Here is a 15303-nt window from a genome sequence, read left to right as displayed (position 1 = left end):
GGAATTTCGTTTGAGCCTCACTGAGGCTCAAATGACAATAAATGGTATTGTATTGTATTGTATTGTTTGGGGGCTAGTCCCCTTCAGTTTTCTCTTCAGCATATGAAAGGCATGCTCAATTGGGTTCAGATTGGGTGATTGACGGCCTCTCAAGAATTGACCATTTTTTAGCTTTGAAAAACTCCTTTGTTGCTTTTGCAGTATGTTTAGGATCATTGTCTTGCTGTAGAATGAACCGTCAGCCAGTGAGTTTTGAGGCATTTGTTAAACTTGAGCAGATAGAATGTGTCTATACAGATTCAGATTCAAACTTTATTGTCATTGTGCAGTGTACAGTACAGAGACAACGAAATGCAGTTAGCATCTCACCCAGAAGAGCGACATAGAATATGAGCAATAAATAAATATATTTACGTGCATACAGTCATAGTAGTGCAATTTTTTTTTTCCTGGAGGGTGATTGACAGTCACCGAGGTACAGTGTTGAGTAGTGTGACAGCCGCCGGGAAGAAGCTGTTTCTGGACCTGCTGGTCCAGCAATGGAGAGACCTGTAGCGCCTCCCGGAGGGTTGTAGGGTAAGCAGTCTGTGGTTGGGGTGAGAGCAGTCCTTGGCGATTTTGAGTGCCCTTCGCAGACAACGCTTGCTTTGGACAGACTCAATGGAGGGGAGTGAGGAACCGGTGATGCGTTGGGCAATTTTCACCACCCTCTGCAGTGCTTTCCGGTCGGAGACAGAGCAGTTGCCATACCATACTGTGATACAGTTGGTAAGGATGCTCTCGATGGTGCAGCGGTAGAAGTTCACCAGGATCTGAGGAGACAGATGGACCTTCTTCAGTCTCCTCAGGAAGAATAGACGCTGGTGAGCCTTCTTGATCAGAGTAGAGGTATTGTGGGTCCAAGAGAGGTCATCGGAGATGTTGACCCCCAGGAACCTGAAGCTAGAAACACGTTCCACCTCCGTCCCGTTGATGTGGATGGGGGTGTGCGTGCCACCCCTAGACTTTCTGAAATCTACAATGAGCTCCTTGGTCTTCTTGGAGTTAAGGGCCAGGTTGTTGTCAGCGCACCATGCTGCCATTCATTATGCTACTAACATCAGCAGTTGTATCATCAATCAAGATAAGTGAGCCAGTACCATCAGCAGCCATACATGCCCAGGCCATAACACCCCCACCACCGTGTTTCACAGATGAGGTGATATGCTTTGGATCTTGGGCAGTTCCTGCTCTCCTACATACTTTGCTCTTGCCATCACTCTGATATAAGTTAATCTTCGTCTCATCTATTTTTTTCTAGAACTGTGGTTGCTCCTTTAAGTAGTTCTTGGTCAACTGTAACCTGGACATCCTATTTTTGAAGCTAACCAGTGGTTTGCATCAGGCAGTGTAGCCTCTGTATTTCTGATCATGAAGTCTTCTGCAGACAGTGGTCATTGACAAATCCACACCTGAAGAGTGTTTATGATCTGTTGGAGAGGTGTTTGGGAATTGTCTTAATTATAGAGATAATTCTTCAGTCTTCCTTGGCCTGCCAGTCCCTTTGTGATTAGTAAACTCACCAGTGCTCTCTTTCTTCTTAATGATGTTCCAAACAGTTCATTTTGGTAAGCCCAAGGATTGGCTGCTGTCTCTTAACAGTTTTATTCTTGTTTCTCAATCTCATAATTGCTTCTTTGACTTTCATTAGCACAACTTTGGTCCTCGTGATGATAAACAGCAATAAAAGTTTCCAAAGGTGATGGAAAGACCAGGTGCTGAGAGCTCTCTTATACCTGCATTAAGGAGGCATTTAAACACACCTGAGCAATTACAAACACCTGTGAAGCCATGTGTCCAAAACATGATGGTGCCCTGAAATGGGAGGACTATGTATACACACAACTGTGAAACCAAAATGTATAAAAATACCATTTAATATAATCTGACAATGCACTTTAACCACATGTGATTTTTTTTCAATTACAAATTTCAAATTGTGGAGTACAGAGGCAACTAAATAAATGATGGGTCTTTGTTGATGGGTCTTTCTCCCAAACATTATGGGGGGGCACTGTATATCTCAGGAAATTCTCTGCCAATGAATTGACTAAATATTGTACCAATTATTACATTGGATTTGCAATATAATCCATTCAGAAAAAAAGCTTCCTCATGGGAATCTTTGACCTCTCCCGTGGTATAGTCCGCCAAGCTCTTTGCACCTCCTGTAAGTTCCCCTCTTTGAACACATTTTGTGTGACTCGGAATCAAATTTCTGTGAAATCTTCAGGAATAATATTTTGTTGAAAGTGCAATGAAGTTAGAAGCTTGTGTTGTAGTTTCCCCTGAAATATCTTTATTATTTACTTGCACGAATCCACCTGTGGTAGCAAGATCATAATTTTTACAAATCTCCAAGAAAAAAAAGGCTTTAAAAAATCACTCGAAGTTTGGCCTTGAGTATCTGAGAATATATCTGACCAAGTTTATTTGAGAAGGGAGATTCAAAACAGGCTTATTCATGGAAGACAGAAGGTTGTGGTGGAAGGATGTTATTCTGGCTGGATGTCAGTTGCCAGTGAGGTTCCACAGGGCTTGGACCTCTGTTGTTTGTGATGTGTTTAAAGGACATAGCTTAAAAGTGAGAGGATCAAAGTTTAAAGATCCATGAATCTGTCTTGGTCGACAGGAGAGTGGTGAACATCTTTAAGGCCCTAGGCGTGCATATCTCTGATGACCTGTCCTGGGCCCAGCACATTGATACAATCAAAAAGAAGCCTCTTCAACCTCTCTACTTCCATAGAGGTTTGAGGAGATTTGTCATGTTGCCGAACACTCTATTGAACTTCTTCAGGAGTATGGTGAAGAGCAAAGTGACTGGTTTACACCATGTCTTGATCAAAGACCCACACTGCCCTGGCCACACTCTCATCACGTTGTTACCTTCAGGTAGAAGGTGCAGGACTCTAAAAACTGTTCCTTCCAGGCTTAAGAGTAGCTTGTCATTTATCTTCAGGCCCTTGAACCAGCTCACCATTCAACTACGTATTTTGGCTTGCACCACTGTCATCTGGTTACCTAGTACAACCAATATTTTATTGTATTTTTGTTTCTTTTATTTAGTTGTTGTTATTTTGCATTAAAGTGCCTGTAAAGCTGCAGCAAGTAAGAATTTCATTGTTCTGGTCCAGGTGTATATGACAATTAAATGCTTTTGACTTGATATCTTGTCTATATTACTACACAATGACAATATTATTCAACTGCTCTATTTAGAAACTGAGAGGAAACTATTAACTTAATTTTAACATTCTGAGTAATTACGCATTTAATTCATGCATTTGTTAAAACTGAAGAAATAACCTCCTGCAATATTTATTTGCGGTTATTATAAGTGACATCTTTATGATAAAAAGATGTGATTACTTCAGTGGCTCATGGCTCAACTCAATTACATTAATGGTGCAAAGAATAAGCTTTACAGATGTGTTATCTGGCCATCCTTATTCAGCAAGTCATAGTAGTATTTAAATATACATAAAACCTCCAAGAGACCAAGGTGCCAGCAATTTCATGGATTTAAGAAAGCATATTAGAAGCTTGACTGATGCTTCACTTCACTGATGCATATTTTGTTTAATATTTTTATTAGACGCATATGCATATCATAATCCAAACCCATACAGACTTTGTTTAACGATTACATATTATTAGTATCTAGGGTCCCGGGGTCCCAGCTACCAAAATAGCTGGGGTCCTCATTTATCAATTACGTGTTAACACTGATTCTAATTGTTTATTTATATTCATAGATAGAAAGAGAGGAAAGAAAAAAAATAAAAGAGAAAAAAATATATAGTAATCTATCAATAATACAGCTTAGGAGATAGGTCCGTAGGTTAAAAAACCATTAAAAAATTCATCTAATTCTGGATTCAAGTTTCAGTCAGGTTCCCGCGCTGGACCAATCTACCCTTTCAAATAATCTATAAATGGAGACCATATTCTAGTAAATAATTCTGGTTTGTCAATTAAGACGAGTCTAATTTTTTCCAAATGTAAGGTCTCCGACATCTCCATAATCCACATTTTAATTGTGGGGGAGGCTGGTTTTTTCCAAAATTTTAATATTAATTTTAATATGCACTGATACATATTTTGAGGACCGATCCTCAATTTTGCCACGTTCTAGCTTGGGTAACATTTATAGTTGATCTTCTGGGGGGGGAAATGGTTTAACTAGGATTCTTTGTCATTTATTGAGCCCTCTGCACTCAGCAGTCTTCCCATGTACAAAACTACTTTTTCAGTTTCCCAAAAGGGTCATTACCTTTCTTAAAATTGTGTTATTGAAGCTTGTGTTATTGAAAATTATAGTACATTGAGGCTTATTCATGCTTTTAATGCTTTATAAAGCAGTTAAATTTTCTATTGAATATTTTCATCCCTCTGCTGGTACTAAAGTGCTGCATATTTGTAACGTAAATTAATTTTCAGTACTCGTATTCTGATTGTTTTATTGTCATATACAATAGGGTAAAATGAGATTCCTTGTTTGCATGAAGCTGCTAGAATAAACACATGTACATGGTAATGATAAATACATCTGATGATAACAAAGCACATCAGAGCCTCTACTTCCTGAGAAGATTACGGAGAGTCGGTATGTCAAGGAGGACTCTCTCTAACTTCTACAGGTGCACAGTCGAGAGCATGCTGACCAGTTGCATCGTGGCTTGGTTCGGAAACTTGAGCAACTAGTGAAGGAATGGGTGACATTTCGGGTCGAGTCCTTCGGTCTGAAGAAGGGTCTCGACCCGAAATGTCACCCATTCCTTTTCTCCAGAGATGCTGCCTGTCCCACTGAGTTACTCCACCATTTTGTGTCTAGCCAAGATAACAACATCACCCTCAATGTCAGCAAGACAAAGATTGCAATTGACTTCAGGAAGCTAAGAGGCACGTACACCCTGGTATACATTGATGGCGCTGAAATAGAGATGATTGCAAGCTTCAAGTCAATAGGAATAAATATCAACAGCAATTAGTCCTGGAACAGCTACATCGAAGCAATCTATTTAGTTAGAAGGCTTAGGAAGTACAGCATGTCCCCAACAACTGCCACAGATGCGCCGTAGGAAACATTTTATCGGGATGCATCACAGCACGGTTGGGGAACAGCTCCATTCAAGACCACAAGAAATTTCAGAGTTGTGAACGTAGACCAGACCATCATGCAAGCCAACCTCCATCTACACCGGTAGGCGGCGCGGCTCTGGCCAGCAGCGGCCTCTGCAGTCTGTCCGCGTTTTTATTATTTTCTGTCTGTGTTTTAATGTAGTTTTTGTTATTTTTTGTTGGGGTGTGTGTGGGGGGGGGGAAAACTTTTTAAATCTCTCCCTGCACTGGAGACCCGACCTTTTTCTCGTCGGGTTTCCGTTGTCGTTGGGGCCGCAACGAGGAGCGGCCTCCAACAGGAAGAAGCCGGGGACTCTGGTGCTACGACTTACCGTCGCCGTCGCGGGGCTGGCCGAGTCCGGAGCGGGTGGAGTGGTGGAGGAGCGCTGCCGCTGCCGATGCCGCTGCTGAGTCGGAGGCTGCTGCTGCGGGTCTGCGGACGGCGGCGCCGGGGAGCCCGCGGATCCCTGGAGGGAGACCGCTTTTCGGGGCTCCTGCAGCGGCGAATTCTCCCGCCCGAGTTGCGGGGTTGAAGAGCTCCTGGAGCGGGGCCTCACTACACCGCCCCGCGCGGCTGGAATGGCCGCGGAACTTTGCGAGCGCACACCGGGGGCTCCAACACCAAGACCCGGTGTGCGACCTCGCACCACCCGGCGTGGCTTCAATGGCCGCGGGACAATCGCCATCGCCAGCCGGGGGCTTTGACTTTGACTCTGACATCGGGGGGGGGGAGAGTGCAGTGGAGAGATAAGTTTTTTTTGGCCTTCCATCACAGCTATGTGATGGATGTTTATGTAAAATGTAATTATGTTGTGTCTGGGGTCTATTTGTGTGTAATGTATGGCTGCAGAAACGGCATTTCGTTTGGACCTCTAGGGGTCCAAATGACAATTAAATTGACTCTTGACTCTCTTGACTTCACTCTGCCTTGGCCACCAGCATAACCAAAGACCACACTCACACCAGTCACTTCCGCTTCTCCCCTCTCCCAACAAGCTAGAGATACAGAAGTTTGAAAACGCATACCTCTAGATCCAGGGTCAGTTTCTTCCCGGCTATTACCAGGCAACTGAACCGTCCTCTCTCCATCAACCTCATTGGAGACTGAACTATCTTCGATAGACCAACTGAATTGGCCTTCACTGGACTTCATCTTGCACTGAATGTTATACCCTGTATCCTGTATTGTACACTGTGGATGGCTTGATTGAATTCACTTATAGTCTTTTCACTGACTGGGTAGCATGCAACACAAAGTTATTTTCTGTACCACGGTACACAGGGCAATAATAAACTAAACTCATAAACTAGTCTTCAACACTTCCATCCTTCCTGATGCAATGTACTATGAAGATGAACAAGATGGAAGGAAGTGATGAACCTGTAAGAGACTGGACTGCATTCATTACTGTCTACATGTCCAGGTAGTCAAGAGCAGAGCAGTTGCCCTAACAGGCTGAGACGCATCCCGTCAGAATACTTTCTCTAGCTCATCTGTAGAAATTGGAAAAAATCCTCTGGACATGCTGAATCATCTCAGGCACAGAAGAAATTAAATGTACGGATGCGCTTTCTTGATCATGGGACCAGTGTGAGTGAAGGGACCAGGACCTAGGTTACTGGCGAAATGGATGCTCAGAAACTTGCAATTGTCAACCATCTCTTAGCATATTCCGTTGATCAGAATGTTGATGAGGGAGATAGAGGAACAAATGCTGGGAAATTGCAGACAGCTGACTTGTGGTGTGCCTCTAAGATTGGTGCTGGGCCCTTTGGTGATTGTCATATTTATTAATTATTTGGATGAGAATGTGCAGGCAAGGCATGATTGGTAAGTTTGCAGATGACACTAAAATAGTATTGGAGACAGTGGGGAATTCCAGTGGGATCAGCAAGACCTCAGTTGGGCAGGTGGGCCGATGAATGGCAAATGGAGTTTAATTCAGACAAATGTGGGGTTGTTTATTTTGGGTAGTCAAACCAGGGCATGATCTTCACAGTGAACAGTATGGCCATGGGGAGTGTCGTAGAGCAGAGGATCTGAGAGTACAAGTACACAGTTCCCTGATAATGGTGTCACAGTTAGATGGGGTGGTGAGGGAGGTTTTTCATGAATCATGGAGTCAAGTATGGAAGCTGGAACATTATGTTACAATTACACAAGATGTTAGTGAGGCCTCATTTGGAGTAATGTGTTTCGTCTTGGTCACACTGGTATAAGAAGGATGTAATTAAGCTGGAAAGGGTACAGAGATGATTTACAAGGATGTTGACAGTCTCGAAGCCCTGAGCTATAGGGAGAGGTTGGGCAGACTACGACTTTATTACCTGTCGTGAAAGGCGCTGACGGGTATAGGGAGGTGCATCAAATCATGATGAGAATAGATAGGATGCATGCATGCGCGTCTTTTTCCACAGGGAAGTGAAAACAAGAACTAGAAGGCTTAGGTTTAAAATGAGACGGGAAAGATTTAATAGGAACCTGAGGGGTAACCTTTTCACACAGAGGGTGGTGGGTATGTGCCAGAACAAAGTGCCAGAGGAGATAGGTGAGGCAGGTAAAATAACGAACTTTAAAAAGCATCTCGACAGGTACATGGAGAGGAAAGGTTTAAAAAAAAAAGTGTTCGGCACGGACTAGAAGGGCCGAGATGGCCTGTTTCCGTGCTGTAATTGTTATATTGTTATATGGTTATATAGTTTAGAGGGAAATGGGCAAATGCGACAATCTTGGATGGGGCATCTTGGTCAGCACAGACGAGTTGGTCAGTGTTTCTGTGCTCCGTGATTTGATGAAAGGGTTCTGTTCACCCGGGTGCCACACTCCTTTGGCCAACAACCAACACTTTGCAGAGGACAAGGTTGTTGTTCTTGATCCCTCTCCTGTATTGCATCTGATCGTTGCTGATCTGGCCGACAACATTTACAGATGAAGTTGGTGCTGTACTTTGCCACACTATCTTTGGTGTACACGCAACAGAGCGGGACCGAGTGTACGATATTGAGGTGTCAAGGGTCAAGTTGGAGGAAATGTTGGGACCAATTCTAACTGATTCCGGTCTGCTAGCTGCTGACCTTCTACCGCTCGTCCATCGAGAGCCTGCTGACATACTGCATTACAGCATGGTATGGCAGCTGCACCATGGCAGACAGGGAGAGGCTTCAGAGGGTAACTAGGACAGCGCAGAGGATCATTGGCTGCCCTCTCCCCTCCCTGATGGGCATCTACACCTCCCGCTGCCTTAGCAGGGCAAAGAAGATCATCAAAGACAGCTCCCATCCTGCGTTTGGACTGTTCGACCTGCTGCCCTCTGGAAGGCGCTATAGGTGCATCAAATCCAGGACAAATAGACTCAGAAATAGTTGCTTTCCGAGAATTATAACTACTATTAATTCTAATTCACACATGCACTGACTTCACTGCCCAACACCACGGACTTCCATCTGTATATATGTATATATGTATGTAGCACCGCAGAAATTGTGCACCTATCCCCCATCCCCCTCCCCTTCTCCCTTTTGTTTTTCTGTCTCTTGTTTTTTGTGCTAAATTGTATGTATGCACCGAGTACGAGCAGCTTTCAGTTTCACTGTACATGTATAGTGACAATAAATGGCATATCTATCTATCTAGTCAGCATGTCCTGACGCTAGTTGAGGCCTTTGTGAAATGAAAATCTCTTCTGAAAACAAGGGAGCTCATTGCTTTTATACTTGAACACATTTTTAATTGTATTCTAGTACAGGTGCAAAGTTGAGGAAGTTGATAACACCACTTTGGCACTTGCTCTGGCAATAAGTTGGTCACAATTGTTTCATCCTTCTTTGTAAATGCAAGTTTCCTTCTCTTTTTTGATTTCTGTGCCTCTGGTTGTTGTGTATCTGAGTTAGTTCTTGCCATTGTTTCCGCTTTGAAATTTAAATGTAATAACCATATAACAATTACAGCAGGGAAAACAGGCCATCTCGGCCCTTCAAGTCCATGCCGAACACTTATTTACCCTTAGTCCCATCTACCTGCACTCAGACCATAACCCTCCATTCCTTTACCGTCCATATAATGGGACATAATGGTAACAACGAGTCTATGAGAGTTCAGATTACTGATGGTCCATCCATTGAGGCTATGTGGCTGGAGCTGAGAAGCAAAATGGGGACCATGAGCCTGTTGAGTGTGTACCATTGCCCTCCAAAAAGTCATTGGGAATTAGAAGATAGCTGGGAACTGTAAAACTAATAGGGTTGTGATGTTGGGGGATTTTAACTTTCCCAATATTGACTGGAACTTTTTTGGGACTATAGTGCCAAGGGTGTACATGGGGTGGAATTTGTCAAATGTATTCAAGTAAGTTTCCTATATAGATGGCAGCACAAGATGTTAACAAGGGAGAGGGTAAAACCACTGATAGGAAATTGAGACGGGAAGTGACTGTATTGTCGTTTGGCAAGACTTTTGGGGCCAGCGACCACAGTTCCATTAGTTTTAAAATATTTATGGATAAGGACGGGTTCCAACTCGAAACATCACCTGTCCATGTACTCCAGAGATGCTGCCTAACCCGCGGAGTTACTCCAGCACTTTAAGTCCTTTTATGCCGAAGGACAAGTTAAAGTCGTAAATATGGAATGAGCTGCCAGAGGAAGTAGTTGAGGCAGGTACAATAACAACATTTGGAAGACACAGGATAGGGGTCTGAAGAAGGGTTCTGACCCGAAATGTTACCATCCTTTTTCTCCAGAGATGCTGCCTGACCCGCTGAGTTACTCCAGCACTTTGTGTCTATATCTTTGGTATAAATCAACATCAGCAGTTCCTCCCTAAATATTGAGAAGACATTTGGGTAGGTACATGGATAGGAAAGATTTACAGAGACAAGGACCAATCACAGGCAAATGCAACAGACTTAGACTCACAGATTCATACAGCACGGCAACATGCCCTTTGGCCCAGCCTGCCAATTCTGACCAAGATGCCCCATCTACACTTCGCCTACCTGTAAGCGTTCAAGTATGTTTCTCATCTGCCTTGTCCCATTAACCCCTGACACCTGTACTAATTAAGAATCTATCTATACCTTAAAAACATCCATTGACTTGGCCTCTACTGCCTTCTGTGGGAAAGAATTCCACAGATTCACCACTAAATAAATCTTCATCATCTCTTTCCTATAGAAGCGTCCTTTAATTCTGAGGCTGACCTCTGGTATTAGACTCTCCCACTAGTGGAAACATCCTCTCCACATCCACTCCATCCAGGCCTTTCCTTGTCAAATGACTCTGACTATGTATAAAAAGACAAAGTTTAATTTGCATTGCTCAGTGGCATGAGAAATGTATCATTACATACAAATTGAGTTCACAGTGTAATGGTCCTCAGGAGATCTTGTAGATTTATTGAGTTCTTTCCATAATATATAGATTGTTACTGAACCAGCGTGCTCAGTTGTTTATCTGATGGCACCAGATAATGTATTTCCCAACCAGGTCTATTCTATTGTGTCAGCCTAAAAATGTGAATCGTGAATCATGAAACTGGGCTGTTTGAAGAGTTTTAATTTTGAATAGTGTGTTAGCTGCAACATCTTTTAAAGTTCAGGTTCTTTTGTTGATTATGGTAAAACAGTCATTTACAAGCTGTACCAACCTTCTCTCCAGTTATGTGGAGCTTAGTGTGTGGAAGTTGATCATTAATCCTTGCAATCAATGCAGTTGATTAATTAATAAGTCATGTACTTATCTCATTCTCCTATCACTTCAAAAGACAGAAATTAACTTTACAACAATACAGATTAATACCTGCTGAAATCGCATGGTCAGCTTTAGCCCCACAAGTAAAATAATCAGATTAATCTTGGTATTTTAAATTGCTGTACGATTGGAATTGGTTTACAAGTCATTTCAGAACCGCATTTAAATATTATTACATCATAAACAAACCCAAAGTACTTCACTGGACTTAATCAGAGAAAACTGAACTCTCAGCACATTAGGAGATATTAAGAAAAGATGATTTTTTTTTTTAGGGAGGTCATCTTGGTTACATTTAAGGAGCAACAAAACACGGGTCATTTGAGGAGCTGATGTGGTATATAGATAATACGAATTGCAGTTGACAACAGAGTTTGGGTGCACCTCACATAACTGAAGTTATGTACCATGTATCCTGCATTGCAACGGTTTATTGGAAAGAGCTGCAGATGCTGGTTTAAATCAAAGGTAGACACAAAATGCTGGAGTAACTCAGCGGGTGAGGCAGCATCTCTGGAGAGAAGTAATGGGTGACGTTTCGGGTCGAGACCCTTCTTCAGACTGATGTCAGGGGAGTGGGCGGTACAGAGATAAAATGTAGTCAGAGACAGTAAGACTAGTGGGAGAACTGGGAAGGGGGAGGGGATAGAGAGAGAGGGAAAGCAAGGGCTACTTGAAGTTAGAGAAGTCAATGTTCATACCGCTGGGTTGTAAGCTACCCAAGCAAAATCTGAGGTGCTGTTCCTCCAATTTGTGCTGGGCCTCACTCTGACAATGGATATACAGGAGTCTACACCTGGAACAGTGGATATGAAAAATTAGTGTAGTTCTCAACTACCGGATTTACAGTGAAGTGTTTTGGGTCATTTTTTTTAATGTCAAGTCTCCGAGAACATTAATACATGCAAGCTTGTATGCTCAAGCAATTGTAAATTGTAAATTTTTATTGGCAAGTTTATTTTACTGGCTAGTTAGTGGCAACATTCTTAGGACTTTTTTCCTACTGAAACCCAATAAGAATGGAAAGTAATTGATACATGGATCGGATAGGTTTAGAGGGCCAAAAACATGCGGGTGGGACATGTATAAGAGGCATGTTGGTTCAGTGTGGCCAAAGGGCCTGTTTCTACACTGTGTGATTCTATAAATCTACGACTCTTAGAATAAAGACTTTCAGATCATTATATCAGATTTCTGGCACTTTTCAAATTAACTCTTTTTTCCCCCAAAAAATGTTTCTTGTGACATAGATCTTTTGCATGCAGGTTTTACATCACAGAATTAACTACTGTGCATGCAACAATGATTTATTCTCAGTTTGAGGTTTACATTGCAATTATGATTCCGCACTTCTATACCGTTGCTAACTATTAAAGATTCATCTTGTTCTATATCATTGGTTTAACAATAATTTCTTATCCTTTCAACAAAGGTATTCACAAGATTGACGATGCAAGAAGCCAGGAATCCTTGGCAAGAAATACCTCACATGCAACCAGGTCCTGGCCAGTCAACGCTTCTAAGGTTTAAAAACTAGTCTGTACTATTGAGCATAAATGAAAAGTATTGTTATGGCGAATAATGTTATTGTACCAATGCACTGTAATATTCAGAGTATTTCTTGACGTATAAAGAACATTTCACAAGAGGTGATTGCAGAAATAGCATTCAGATTCACCCATAACAAAACAGACACATTTATAAAGGTGCTATTTGTGATACTGGCTTTTGGGTAACAGAACATCTATTATTTATCTTCCATCTGAGACTTGTTTCCAATTGAATCTTATTCATTTCATTGCAAGTCCATGTATTTTAACCTGTTCCAATCTAGTAGCTACAATTATCAGTTTCTTCTTGATACTGCCAAAAACCAGGTGATAAGTTCTAGGAGCAGAATAAGGCCATTCATTCATTCATTCATTCATTCAATCATTCATTCATTCATTCAAGCATTTATTAATTAATTCATTCATTCATTCAAGCATTTATTAATTAATTAATTCATTCATTCAAGCATTTATTAATTCATACTGCCCATCAAGTCTACTCTGCCATTCAATCCTGGCTGATCTATCTTTCCCTCTCAACCCCATTCTCCTGCTTTCCCCACATAATCCCTGACATCCTGACTACTCAAGAATCTATCGATCTCCATCTTAAAAAATATCCATTGACTTGGCCTCCACAGCCTTCTGGGGCAGTGAATTCCACAAATCCACCATCCACTGTCGAAAGAAATTCCTTCTCATCTCCTTTCTTAAGGTACGTCCTTTTATTCTGAGCCTCTGGTCCCAGACCCTCCCACTGGTGGAAACTCCTCTCCACATTCACTCTATCCAGGCCTTTCACAATTCGGTAAGTTTCAATTAGGTCCCCCCTCATACTTCTAAGCTCAAACTCAAGTTCATACTTAAGTACCGCAACAAGAAAGCTCCAGGTTTTTTTCCCCCTCAGTCACTAATCAACTAACATAGCAAAGGCTAGGCATTACCTTCAGCAGTAAGATAATGAAGCAGCGGTCAAAAAACATGAATTTCTGATTAGCCTTGCTACTATAAAATTCATTCGTAGAAAGTATATTTCAAATCAAGAAGAAAATATTTCAATTTACAAAATTTTCTTGTTATTATTTATTATTATAAATAGTTATTTATGATTATATTTCCCCCTCTCAAAATATGCTGTAACCTTAAACTCACATTGTTTTTATGGATAACAGAAATAAATCATCTACCTTATTTTAAAAATGAATAGTGATTTCATGTATGGTCAGATTATTACAGAGTAGGGATCAGTTTGGATCAAGCTTAGTTCATCATTATAACCATATAATAACCATATAACAATTACAGCACGGAAACAGGCCGTCTTGGCCCTTCTAGTCCGTGCCGAACACTCACTCTCACCTAGTCCCATCTACCTGCACTCAGACCATAACCCTCAATTCCTTTCCCGTCCATATACCTATCCAATTTATTTTTAAATGATAAAATCGAACCTGCCACTTCCACTGGAAGCTCATTCCACACAGCTACCACTCTCTGGGTAAAGAAGTTCCCCCTCATGTTACCCCTAAACTTTTGCCCCTTAATTCTCAAATCAAAGCTCTCACAAAATTACGAGCAGTGGGAATTTTATGTATTGGTGACTTCTTCACCTCCTAGAAGGAAAATCATTGATAAATAGGCCACTGCAATAAACATCCAAATATCACCATCTTTATTATTATTTTGTATGTCATTATAATTAGCATTATTCTTTATGGTATCACAAACGGATTTAATTGTGTTTGAAACGTAGAAAAACATAGAAAAACATAGAAAAATAGATGCAGGAGTAGGTCATTCGGCCCTTCGAGCCATTCAATATGATCATGGCTGATTATCTAAAATCAGTACCCCGTTCCTGCTTTTTTCCCATATCCCTTGATTCTTTAGCCCAAAGGGCTAAATAGAATAGAATGCCTTGTATTGCCATTCATACAGCTTGGTTTGAACGAAATTGCATTTTCTGCAGTCTTAACATTACAAAAAAAAAACAAGACCCACACTTAACACACTTTACACAAACATCCATCACCGTGAATCTCCAACTCCTCCTCACTGTGATGGAAAAAAATCTAACTCTCTCTTGAAAACATCCAGTGAATTGGCCTCCACTGCCTACTGTGGCAGAGAATTCCACAGATTCACAACTCTCTGGGTGAAGACGTTTTTCCTCATCTCATGGCCTACCCTTATTCTTAAACTGTGACCATTGGTTCTGGACTCCCCGAACATCGGGAATATTTTTCCTGCATCTAACTTGTCCAATCCTTTAAGAATTTTTGGTATCTTTAGAGGCTATAAATTGGTATTTCCTGGGAAACAACTGACAGAATTTGCAATTAAGTACAACATGATGCAGCACCATTCAAATCTCTAATTAAAATTAAATAGCCACAATCTACAACAAATCACAGAAGCATAGAAAATAGGTGCAGGAGTAGGCCAATCGGCACCACCATTCAATATGATCATGGCTTATCATCCACAATCAGTACTCTGTTCCTACTTTCTACCCATACCCCTTGATTCTGTTAGCCCAAAGAGAAATATCTAACTCTCTCTTAAAAACATACATTGAATCATGATAAACAACATATGCGCATACTGCAACAGGTTACACTTTTTCTTTGAATATAATCGAATGCTTGAGCTTCTGGACAGAAGTTACACTTTACCTTCAAATCCTGCTCCGAGAAATCAAACACATAATCCTCGTGAACAATCAAGTGCAGTACTGACGATTGTTAATGACGCTGTCATTCAGATTCAATGTTAAATTTGGGCACATCTTTGCTCTCAGGGGATGGAAAAGATCCAATGACAATATTTTCAAGAATGCTACTAA

General features: G+C 41.4%; 1 protein-coding gene across 1 annotated transcript in view; it reads left to right on the top strand.

Annotated features, from left to right (window-relative positions):
• The window catches only part of cep72 (centrosomal protein 72), a 162517-nt gene that overhangs the window by 96081 nt on the left and 51133 nt on the right, over window positions 1-15303 (top strand). Inside the window, exon 7 of the mRNA XM_055666200.1 lies at window positions 12341-12432. Within this exon, the coding sequence (XP_055522175.1) occupies window positions 12341-12432 (92 nt within the window). The remainder of the gene's footprint in view (window positions 1-12340; window positions 12433-15303) is intronic.

This window comes from Leucoraja erinacea, chromosome 2, assembly GCF_028641065.1.
Source record: "Leucoraja erinacea ecotype New England chromosome 2, Leri_hhj_1, whole genome shotgun sequence".
In the NCBI taxonomy this organism is placed as follows: Eukaryota; Metazoa; Chordata; class Chondrichthyes; order Rajiformes; family Rajidae; genus Leucoraja; species Leucoraja erinaceus.
Note: the sequence above shows the minus strand (reverse complement) of the source record. Positions and strands in the feature narration are given on the sequence as shown.